This window comes from Varroa jacobsoni, unplaced genomic scaffold, assembly GCF_002532875.2.
Source record: "Varroa jacobsoni isolate VJ856 unplaced genomic scaffold, vjacob_1.0 scaffold_1000, whole genome shotgun sequence".
NCBI classification, from domain to species: Eukaryota; Metazoa; Arthropoda; class Arachnida; order Mesostigmata; family Varroidae; genus Varroa; species Varroa jacobsoni.
In genome coordinates, this window is record NW_019213902.1 from 63,522 (window position 1) to 75,766 (window position 12,245).

The 12,245-nt window shown below is 40.8% G+C and overlaps 1 protein-coding gene across 1 annotated transcript in view; it reads left to right on the forward strand.

Moving 5' to 3' along the window:
• Positions 1-12,245, forward strand: part of LOC111265719 (uncharacterized) — a gene marked incomplete at its 5' end in the record, with an annotated part of 52,022 nt that overhangs the window by 23,893 nt on the left and 15,884 nt on the right. Inside the window, one exon of the mRNA XM_086970609.1 lies at positions 8,478-8,876. Coding sequence (XP_086826735.1) covers positions 8,478-8,876 — 399 coding nt within the window. The remainder of the gene's footprint in view (positions 1-8,477; positions 8,877-12,245) is intronic.

Genomic DNA, 12,245 nt, shown 5'->3' on the forward strand with positions numbered 1-12,245 from the left:
GGTCCGCGAAAAGCCTAACGACCTACAAACAGCCACAAATGCAGTCAGAACTCGTGATATAGCATCGGTTTAAAATTTTCGATTACTAAATAGAAAAAAAAAAAAGAAAAAGACAATGCAGAATAATAATAGGCGTATCGTAAATATAGCTGAAGTTCCCACTGAAGTATAGTCAAATATGAGCGTAGGCATACTTCGGACGTAAATCGCTCACTGGGCATTATTTGAAGAGTACCGCTGATTGAATAATATTAAGAATATATCACTTCTTATAAGATGATTAGTATAGGTGTCTGCACTACGAATGCTACAACATCGTTTAACAAATCACCTTGGCGATATTTTTAGCTCGTACCCCGCTTTTCTTTATGATTACGTTTTTCTTAAACGAGCATTTACCACGCACAACTTTACAATTATCTGTTCAAATAAAAAGTTATAGTAGTACGATATTTGTGACACGATAATGATGATCGTATGGCTTCATTACTGTACCTTTTCGTGTGTTTGTAAATATGACGTTTCCGAGGACTTTTCATCGTTTGCAGGCTAAGCAAAGTGACCATCCAGCCGTTTTTCAAACTAAAAGTATGCTTCTGAGACGCTGGTGTCGTTGAAGTCCATTGGCGACTTTTTTTTTTTTTTTTTTTTTTAGCCAGAAGAAGAGCTTCAGCAGATAGGCGCATGCGGAGCTCTTAGTTTTGATTTCGTTTCCGTGGTAAGTCTAGTGGTGGGTCAACTACGGGCTTTTTTCACCTTGATCTAGCCCCAGAGACTTAGTTGGCTCTGACGATTAATAGCCATTAGAGCTGCGTGTATAGTTGTGTTTGACGATCAAACACAAGGCGCCAGCAGCCTGCAACGTTCCAGCCAACCAATGCATCGTTCTTTTTTCAAAAAGTACAGCATTTCGTCGAAAACCTAGTTAGCTTTCAATCAACGTTGACGACACTATCGGAGTACATATATTCGATGAATATGCCTTTATAAAGAATAAAGCCGAGGGGAAACGTCAGTTTAGACCAGATACCCTGGCACATTTACATAAATACATAATAGCCAATCGTCTTTGGCATTGGCAACTCAACACACCATTGTACCATCCACGTGGAAATTTTCATCGGAAACATTTTTAGCTGGAACAATTCAAGTGGTGCGTATTCCGGTTCGTATCGCACGAACGACTGGCCTGGGATTCTTCTAGCGCCCATGGGTACCCACCATAGCCTATTAGTAGGCTATAAGCGTTTTCCAGTAACTTAAACGACAACCTGTACTCTCATTAACTCCATATAAAGGCGGATCGTGAACTCATAGTGCCCTGATCATAAGGTAAATAGCAAGAAGTTATCCGAAGCCTATTCGATATGGTGCTGCTTTCGCTCACCTGTTGCGATCTTCCTATAGCCTGGTTGTATGTGCTTAATACAATAAATAGTTACCGTACTTTGTCAAATGCAGCTGGCCTTGCCTAAGATGGCCGAACATCTCTCTTCGTAGGCCTACTATTTAGCTATGTGAGCCAGAATTCGTTTCTTTTCCATCGCTGTGTGCTCTGCAATCACCTGATCAAAATGTTGCTACCGAATTTACTTAGGTCACGTAGAAAACACAACATATTAACAATTGCAATGTGGGGTGGCTTCGGTATATCTGCTCTTGATGAATTGAAATGTTTATATAGATCTTGTGCTTTTCCGTCTGAGGCGTGCTATGCGGAGGCGGCAAGATGCACGTACTTGCACCGTGGTGAATGCAGTTATTATTATTATTATTGGTATTTGTAATCTGCCCCATTGAGTAGAGATAAAATCGCCAAAAGACATTGACAGTCGACCGATGAAATAACGTTTAGCCTTTGTTTCTAATTATTCTTGTTGTACAATTAGGACGTTTGCCAACATTTTTTTTTCTATAAATCTATTTATAGAACGAAAGTTTGGTCCTTGTCCAAACAAGCGTCGAACGAAGGAATCATTTTTTTTCTGTAAAGAAAAAGGTTAAAATACATCGAATACAAATTGTTGGGACTGGACAGACCAACAATTTGTACCAAGTTAACAGATGGCCTTTTATTGCCCAGATATTGCTTTGAGTAGTTTTGTATAGCAGCTTGCTTGTTGTTGTTGTGAGCGGTGCGTTCTATTCTGGGTCTCTATACGCTTGTTCCTTTACGATACGTTTCTTATATCTACCGTTGTTTCCTGATTTTTACTCCAGCACGTAATTTCTATATGATACCTTTACACTAGGAGAAATGTTATTATTATTACTATTATTATAAATGCAATTTCCCTGAAACGAGATGTCATATAACGGCAAAACCACCAATTCATATATATATATATATATATATATAGATCTGACTGATTTAATAGCATTTTCCTCCCCCCATATAGCGCAATTGACGTGAACACGCTCGCTGACGGCTCCGGCGCATTTCTGGCTCTCTGACCGTCTTTTTTATAGCTAACTTTGCTATGTAGAAATTGTTTTGCAGGAGTAATTACCATCTGGGCAATAAAGGTAAAGAAATATATGAAAATAACAGCACTCAAGTACAATGGCAAATGTATGCGGATTTTTTCAGTCTAGATTTTGGATGGAAAGGCAATAACATCAACGGTGATAGAAGGAATGACATCAGTTAAAACCATCGAATCCAGCCGAGCATAATTCAGCTTGCATGGCTTTAGGTCCAATTTGAATTCCCAGAAATGCAGTACAAAAAATTCTGGTATTACACTTTCCTGAAACATGGTAAATTAAATTAATATATTCCTCCATAAGTATGTTGAACACCTAGAACCCTTGGAAGTGATGTTAAAGACATGGACTCTATGCTAAAACGGTATTTTACCGTTAATTTGACGAGTTTTTGACTTGAAGTCCCAAGTGTTTACTTCAGCCCAGTAGAGTTGCATAAGGCAGCCTTCTTTAATAGCAAACGTTACGCTGTCTGTACTGACGAGATGGCTGGGTAACAGCTACCCAAGCAGCTAGCTCAATTCGAATGTTACATCTGCCATGTCGTAGAACGCTCAGACATGAACGAATCACATTCATTGAAGGCGTTTTCGACCCCAGTTGAGGCGTGGGTGCAAAAAGAAAAAAACGGGCCTTTTTTTGCCCGTGTTGTCGGCGTCAAGTTGAAAGAGGCTACGGTGGCTCACGGGCGATGGGGTGGTGTAGGAGGCCTCAATGGCCTTGGGCGTCGAAGGCTCCGTCGTTGCTCAATCTCTGTTTGACGGACTGACATTTAACGTGATGGCACAGCTTTCCTAGCTACAACGAGACGTTCGGGGCAATGAACGAGTTTGAAGCCGACCGTGCGTGCTTGAGTTCAGCGAACGCTTACGACTGACAACTTGAAAATACTGATCGTAGTAATGGTTCTGCTGCCATTACCACTACGTCAATAGGAAGGAGAACGCATTACAGTTCCGACCATGCAACACGGTATCCGCATCAAAAGAAAGTGTTATGTACGATGTATGTATACCTATATGTATATATATATATATACACGTAAATCTGTAGATAATATATTTATACATCCACGCGGTATTCTGAAAATACCTACAGTCAGCTATAATTGACGCTTGTTGAAACAAGTATAGTTTTAACAATTGTAAAACAGAGCTGCGTGCGTTTATCGTGCTGTGAGTTGTTTCGATAGATTGGACATGCCTACCGTTACTGGGCGTCATAAATAGTCGAACATCTTGAAGTACATAAAATGGCAACAAAGTTTAGCTTTTGCCCCGTTGAAGTTGAAATTTTCTAAAGTACTATCAGAATATAAAAACATGTTGATTATGAAGGAGCAGATAAAATAGGTTGTGATATATATTATTGCATATAGCCAGTACAATTGACTAATTGAACATTGAACAATATCACTACCGGTCTGAACTACGACCGAGACAGCCTGATATGCCTAAGTACAGCTGATTCGCGATGCTCGAACAACGAATATCTCGATAGAGTTATGATTAACAGTGTGATGAAAAGGCCGGTTGGCATTGTGAGGTTTTATTTCTTTTCGGTTGCTTGCTCCGAAAGCAATTTTTCATGCTAAACATAAATTACATCTGCGATTTTTCCGGCAGATAAATTCAGTTTGCTACGGTAGTTACCGGTGGGCGGAAGTTCACTTGATAAATGTTCGGTACTTGCGTGTCACAGTGCATCATAGGCTTGCTGACGGATCCCGAATCCGTACAAATTACAGACCTTGTGCCGTACCACGACAAAAGCATACGATTTTTTTCTTGGTGTAACAGATGAAGAATCACACCGATGGCGGTTACCTATGCTTATCTTTTACAATGGTTTCTATTAATAAAAAATTTGTTAAAACCCTATCGGCGATAAGGAGCTCTAAACGTATATTAGGAATACCTTGAATTCGCATAAATATAACATTTCTGTTTCGTGAACTGTGGTTCACCATTTGGCAGAACCGTAACTCAGTATACTGCTCTTCGCAGAGTTTCCTCGTGTTCTGCAACCGCTTCAGTCTGTATCTCTGTATCCTTCCTAATGACTATTCGAGCGCTACCTACCAGAGATCTCTGCGATTCTCACTCAAATGCATCAACGAACAAATGCAATCCCGACGATTTGTACACGTAGTTTACGCGTAACTGAAACGATGGGGTATGAGAAGATGGGTTTAGAGGATTCTAAACGGCACAAATAAGGTCCTGACCTAAATACTCCTCGACAAATGAAATAGATCAGAGGAAATGCCAAGGACGCCAAACAAGCTGTTCGTAACATCTCCAAACTTGTTTAATATTGTTGGTCGGCGTACACGAAAAAGTTTTTTAGGCCAACTTATTGTTGTTAGTACTGTTTTTGATGGAATACTGCTTCAATTTGCTTGTGTATAAAGGTTATAATCTCCCTGTTATTGTCGTCGGAATAACACTTTGTTGCAACAATTCTGTCCGCTTTCTGACCTATTCTACATTGCCTGGTATAAAAGTGAGCATTCCCTGCTTACTAATGGCTTGAGACGAGCACGTTTACATCAACACTGTATCAATTCTCATTCGCCGAAGCGCTGCAGGCCTGTACGTTGTCCTATTTTCCTATGTACACAAGGGCAGATGTGTCCCTGAAAGTGGAAAGAGAGCCGTCCTATTGCGGTACGACTGAATCCCACCTGATAACGCTAGCTTCTGGCGGGGAGTTTCTAAATATCAAGTAGACAAATTAAGGCTGCCCTTGATCACAAAAAAGGGTCCACATGCCGCGATCCTGGTTTGCCATCTTTCCTGTATGTTTTCGGAATGTTGCTCATTGTTTGTATGGTGCAGGATTTTTACAGGAGAGAACAGTGCGAGTAGTTCGGAGTAGCGGTACCAAACCCAGCTAAACTCACTTTCGCTTTAGGTAGATTTGTTTATCTAATCTACCTTTACCGAAACCTAGTACTTAGCGTTGAAATAAAATACAAAAAAACTAATGTGTCCAAGATACATATTATTTAATAAGTCTTTTAAAGTGGATTAAATATTCGATAGAATACTTCTTTCCCTATGAGTCTGTGAACCCATCAACATGAATTGACTGGTTTATTTTGTATGCGATTCCTGCCCATAGTGTGCACCAGGCACGTATCTGGAGAATTTCAATATACTGAGATATACTTTAGTTGCTACAAGTCGCGTTTACCGTTGCTACCTAGGTATCGTCATAGGGTAGTAGAAGCTAACACCACCTTCTCGTGCGTTCTAGAAAAGCCCTGGGACAGCTGTATAATGGACGCAAATGTAATCCGTTTATTTTTTTTTAGAGATTTTTGTCATTTTCTCAGTTGCGTGTTGTTTAACTGTCTACTATTTAATACAGTACACACACAACACAATGTCTCAGGTCCCGACAATATGATCTACTAAGTTTTTCCTACAGACTTTCATAGGTAAGTTAATCGTCGAAGATATGTAGTTCGTGTTGAACGAATTTTTGATCCCGGAAGGGTCCGAGAGCTGAGAAATATCTACAAATCATCTATATCGTATCTATTGGGTCTATGTCAAACTGTTTCTTCTAGCTCTCTTTCATCTTTGTCGATCGTATAAATCTCGCAGACGGCTATAGGTGGATGGTTCACAAGACAAGAATTAAACAACTTGCTTGGCCTGTTGTCTATTTTGTCCTGATATCTCTTCATCCCTCGGCCAATAGCTGTATTGACGGCTATATAGCCATGGTTAGTCATACATTCAATGAAAAGGAAGAGAGACGAAAAAAGGATCTTTTCAAGCAAGGGCTATGAGCTGATTAGCACTGGGATGAAGGCACTAGGTAGTGGATGGCTCATACTTCTCGAGTTTCCTTTTCTCTAGCTGACGTCGATGCCTGTTCAAGTGAGCGTGCCTCGACAATTTTACCGGGTTCCAAAGTCCAGTTCAGAAAGGGATGTTGGCGTGCGATGGCCTCTGGCTATAAGCACTATACACATGTGTAAGTGGGAGACTCGAGTGTCGCAACAATATTTGCCATTACTGTTTTACGACTCCCTCCAAGAATATCGATATAGTTCGCTAGATCTACCTGGTGCGTCTGTGTGCAGAAAATGCCTAAAAAGCTCTGTTCCAGTACAGGATTTCCTTTATATTGTTGAATAGTTTTACTTGTAGAGCTTAGTTCGAAGTGCTCTAGTGTCTAGCTAAGCCTGCTATAGACAGGCCTTCTTATTACTTAAGAATGCGGGGCAATTCGCATGTGGCTCTTGTCGGGTACTTCCTACGAACCTCTCTGTTGGCGAAGCGAAGAAGAAAAAAGTTACGAGAACGTTGAAAGCGAAGATTCTGAGGCCTATAAGTGAAATGCTGTCAGGCATTACTGGTACCTCGATCGAGTGCAAACACTCTCCTTGTCTTTTTTGCATCAGGCTATTGAGCGAATTTAGTCGACATATATAATGTTGGTAGCGGCGGCGGCGGCGGCGGCGGCGGCAGATACAAACTTATCATCATATGTAGGGTTCTAGTCATGGAAAGCGCCATTTCAAATTTCAGCTTTGAGACAGAATAACTCGATCGACGAGTTAAAGCTGAGAAGTTATCACAAGTTAAGTTATGCTATATAGGAACATTATATCAAACGTAAATATGTGAATGGACAATTATGCACACAGAGAATCGAACGAGCGTCCTTTACTTTTGCATAGATATTGTATCGATCGTCAAATAGGACAAACTCTCCCACAGTCGACAAGCGAGTCCTTTCTAATCAAGCATAGTTGGCTCAACGTGTCTGACTGATTTCTAGTAAACCATTTATCCAGCGTGTCTGATTGTCGTCTCGTTTTTGTTAGCTGATGGTCTCACACCGACGAGATTCAATGTATTTTCTTGAACGGATCTCACACGTACAAACATTTCAGACGTCAACAAAAAGAGCTAGAACATAGGGCTATAATTGATCCGTTGCTTGCCTTTATCATACTGTTTTCAGTAGATCAAAAAACGTATCAAAGTAACGTTCGGTCGTTGTCGGCACGAAGCTAGGATTAACTGAGATAACCGCTGCCGCCGCCGTTAGAGTAATTGAATCGCTGAACGATGATTGATAAGGCAGTCCTGTGATAATTGAAACACTAGTTTCAACGGGCGGACAATAGAGGAAACAAAATGCACCGAAAGAGGCAAATCAGTATAGCTAGCCACTACGATTGACCACTGTGGGGAATGCTGCCACTTTGGTAAATGTGCACTGCTGTGCCTGTCATTAAGAATTGTTGACCGTCACTAAATCCCACAATGAGACAACGACTCAGTTTTGTTTCTAAGACACCGTTAGAACCGGAAGCAGATGTACGCGAGGACGACAGAAGGTAGTTAAGTGTGCAGCCCGTTGGTAAACCGCTGTCCGGAAATAGACAGGCCCAAAAATGGTGGTGGAAACACGTAAAAGCTCAGTATTACAGTTCAATATAGTACAGCTGACGCTTTTAGCCGACGTGCGACCGAAGCCTCGAATCCGAAACGAAATCTGTATGCGCCGATATACATCAATCCAACAGCACGAGTCGTATTGCTTCGTCCGTGCAAGTACATTTGCACGATTTAAATTTTAGGCTCTGACGAATGTGAAGACTTTTCCATAGGCCGTAATCTTTTTTTCAGCCAGCCAGGCAGCCAGCCAGCCAGGACGACAAAAATGAGGAAGCTCACATACAGTTTGGTAGAGTAGTATCGTTTGTGATCAGTACGTCACACTTGTAGCGAACACGGCCACTCAAATACAGTTTGCCCATACTATCCGGACGACAAAGCAGTAAAGTCTGGTGACGTTTGGAGTGGGTATCAATTGTTATATATTATATTACTATATTATATACTATATTAACAGATATATATATATTATATACTATATTAACAGATAATTTATAGCTGAGGCCAGTACGGATCATAACGCGTGTATTTGACGAATCGTTCCGGTGCATTTTCTTATTGCAGATAATCCAACACGAAATCGAGTCGAAGGGGATCCTAGTTAAAAGTCTATTGAAGCGTTCCGATCAACTTCTTCTACTCGAACGGGAGCAGTTCGCCGTAGCCAAAGCAGGTTCACCCGAAAGTCCGCAGCATCTCGTTGAGAAAAAGTCGCTTGCCACTTGCACCGCAACAAGCTGCCGTACCACCTCCCTTCAGCAACAGCAACTAACCAGTGTCCTTAATCAGCCACGTCCTGCGAACGCTCAGGTAGGATTTGACGTCAATCGAGTGGCCCGAATAGCAGCGAACCTCGAACGTCGCTGGCACAGCTTGTGGATACGCAGTCTCGAATGGCAGTGCTTTTTCGAGCAACTGGTCGGAACGCAAGAACGACAAGAAAGCGGTCAACACCAGGACAAGGTATGTAACAATCGTGGAAAATAACATCTGGCCAACGCTGTATGCTGAAATGATCTAGGGTTAAGAAATGTTGACTTAACAAGCCAAACCTTCATAGTTATATTAACTAAATGCGTAAATGTCTAAAGGCCCTGTGTAGCTGGGCAAAGAGTATGACTATGGGGATAGTAGCTTAGAATATATTCCGAATAGAGAGCGAAGGTCTAAGTTCAAACTAAGCTCTCTTTACCACTGTTCAGGAGAGCTTAAGTAGCCGAAAGTCTAAACCGGTACTGCTAATAAGGTCACTAAAAAAAGAAAAAACCGATGTACGTGCGCATTGTCAACTTGTAAAGTAATTGATTAGTTAGGAAATGAATCACATTATGTATGAACGTATTAATATATCTATGTAAAAATACGCACATGTACGATGGATAAGGTTCAATCGTCTGCATTGATTTAGACAAACGTATAGAATTGTCAACCACACTATACTCAATCGCAGCAGGAATGATATTCCGTACATCCGCTATAGGCCTATCACCGGCAGAACTCGTTAACGGTTTCGATCTGATGATAGAGTCAATGATACTGTGTGATACAGAAGCACCTAAACTAACGCTCACCAATAAAAAAAACGGGCAAACAAATACAAAAACCGAGCTAGCGCTGACAAAGGCGAGGACCGCTTCGGAAGTTGTCTAAATATGCTGATCCCTTTTCCTTCTATAATTTACACGGACAGTCTGCTTCATTCCTATGCTCTCGTCTCTTCTCCTGCTTTATCCACCGGCGGTCGAACGGACTGACGAACGGTCAAGTTTCATGTCAGCAGAGATACATTAGACGTACTGATGTGTATTTTGTTTTTCTTCGGTCCTCTTGTTTAAGAAAGGATCTTCCATTTTCGAGGCACGGTTGGCCGGTGTAACCGGTACAGCGGCCACAGTGATTCTCTATTTCTTGGCCCCTCCTCTTAATGGGTGCGTTCAATAAAACGCCCCGTCGTCTCGAGATGAATCCGGCTGTGGCAAAGATGGCTTACGCAATAATTACCATGATTACAGCCGCAATAATTAGCTCGTTTATTTGTTCCGTGTTTCTCTTCAAATGATTGGAAAAAAATATTGAATGGCAGCTGGATCTGCGTAATGGCTATGCGATGGAAAAAGGGAAGTAACATTTCCCAAAGCTATAAACGCTGTCTTAACAATAATTCGATTTTTGTATACGAAGCAAATGAGACAAAATAAATATCTAAATATTTCTAGGCGGCCGGGCTGAAGCGAGTAGCCCCCATTGATTGTTGGTTTCCATTTGTTGTTATCGCCTCTTAAACGTAGACGTTGATCGCCACATATGAAGGTTAGGTTATGATCGGAGCGATTTCTAACAAACGACTTATTTTTAATCATTCCGTGTGTGCTTGGCGGCGTTATTCTAATACCTGCAAAATTGGACCTCTAAGGACGGACACGATAGTTTGGGTTTGGCCCGGGTCTTCCGTAAAGCCTTGTGATGTATATAGTTCATCTTAATTAACATGTATGTTGTGTGAATGAAACGACTAGGCGAGCTAGAAAATGCGTAAATATCGAACGAGATCATTCCTTTGCCTTTGTTGACATGTAAATCAATCTTAGTTTGCAGTAACATATAGATTAGGGCTATATGTGCGCCTTTTAGATAGTTTAGCCAAAATCAAGATTTTTGTAGTCAGAAGGTACTACTACCTCGTCCATCCTCATCCGACAGCCTTGGTGGTAAGCCACAATCTATTATTATTCTTCCGTTACTGATGTAATAACTGATGTTTGTCCGCAGCGGCCAAGGAAATTAAATCATAATAACGGCAGCTTATACGGCGGCTTTTAAGCATCGATAAACTAGTTAGTGAGACTACTGCCTCGGAGGTATAGTATGTAAACATATATGTTCCTCTGAGCAGACCTCATCCATCGAAGTTTCGATAAGGCCTCATCTTAATCGTGATTGATGATGGAGATTCATAATTTCCAATGACAATCAAAGACTGTACGTACGTAGGACAACAATCTGGTACGGTCAAATAAACCATACTTTTGAGCTGCCCTTGATGTACTTCTAATACATAGGCTAAACACAATAGTTCTTGCACACGCAAAATCAACCTGTGTTAGTTAATCGCTATGAAGCCCTTCGGATTCTACCCAAGAATAAAAAATATGAAAACAGCCTCGTTTGTTAAAACAATTTTACTGTACGTTAGGTATGGCGCATCGTCTGACGTACGGTCAATTTAAAATCGGTCGACTAATAGTATCAAGCTCAAAAAATAACGTTTTTTTTAAACGCGTCATCTTCTATGAGCTACAGCGGAAGTGTAGTTTATACCGATTTGCGTCCGCAGAAATAACGCAGATCTTTGTTGTTGAAATTAAAAAAAAAATGGCAGCAATTGTACATAATCTGATCACCTCACGAATAACGTTAAGACTGATCCAGTACAGAAAATTGTTACGTGGACTGTTACGTCGAGTTTCACTGATATCGAACATCTCTTTTCAACGGTTATTCCGATAAGCATCTATACCAGGCCGTTGGATCGTCCATTTTCACAACAAACGGCCAAAAACAGGAAATATGCCGTCCGCGTCGCAGCTAGTACACCAGACAGAAATGTCTATACACAGCGTCAGTAGCCTCGAACACTATTTGTCAGCAATAAACAAGCAAAAGCCAAAGAGAGAACAGATGCGAAAATAGAATGAAAAAAACTTCATAGGATATCAAATAATTTTACCAATATTTTTGAGTCAGTATAAAAAAAAAAAAAAAAAGATAGAAAACCGATAACTAAAGACATATCCGTTTTGAAACTTGACCATTTATTTCGGTTTGTCGCTTACCTAGTTGTCAGCTGGTTAGCGAGTACAAACGTAAGTTAGATGGCTAGTAACGTCCGTCTGTCTATCCAGCAGGTCCGCGATTCGCGCTTTTGATTTATTTGACATTGGCCGAAGATTTCTTCTTGACCAACCTATCCTCCTGATCCCGGCATAAAGTTGATACATTGGTCAAGGCCGATATACTGACCTTGTTCCCAATGGTAAATTTGTGGCGTTGTATTATACGCTTTTGAAACGTGACCAAGTAGGTTGAAATTTACTTGTCTTATAGTTTACAAACGTCTCAGATAAAGCATTATCTAAATTCAGAGAAATAGATTAGATGATATTTAACCACGGACGGTTTGCAAACGGTGGCCCAGCGTCTATGAGGCGCCTGATTAAATGGAGAAGCTATTTCAGCGTAATCTCGTCTTATAGACTGTAATATAATAGAGTATTATGTTTGCTTTATGGCATTCGTATCGCTTCCGAAGTAATGTCTTTTATTATATATATA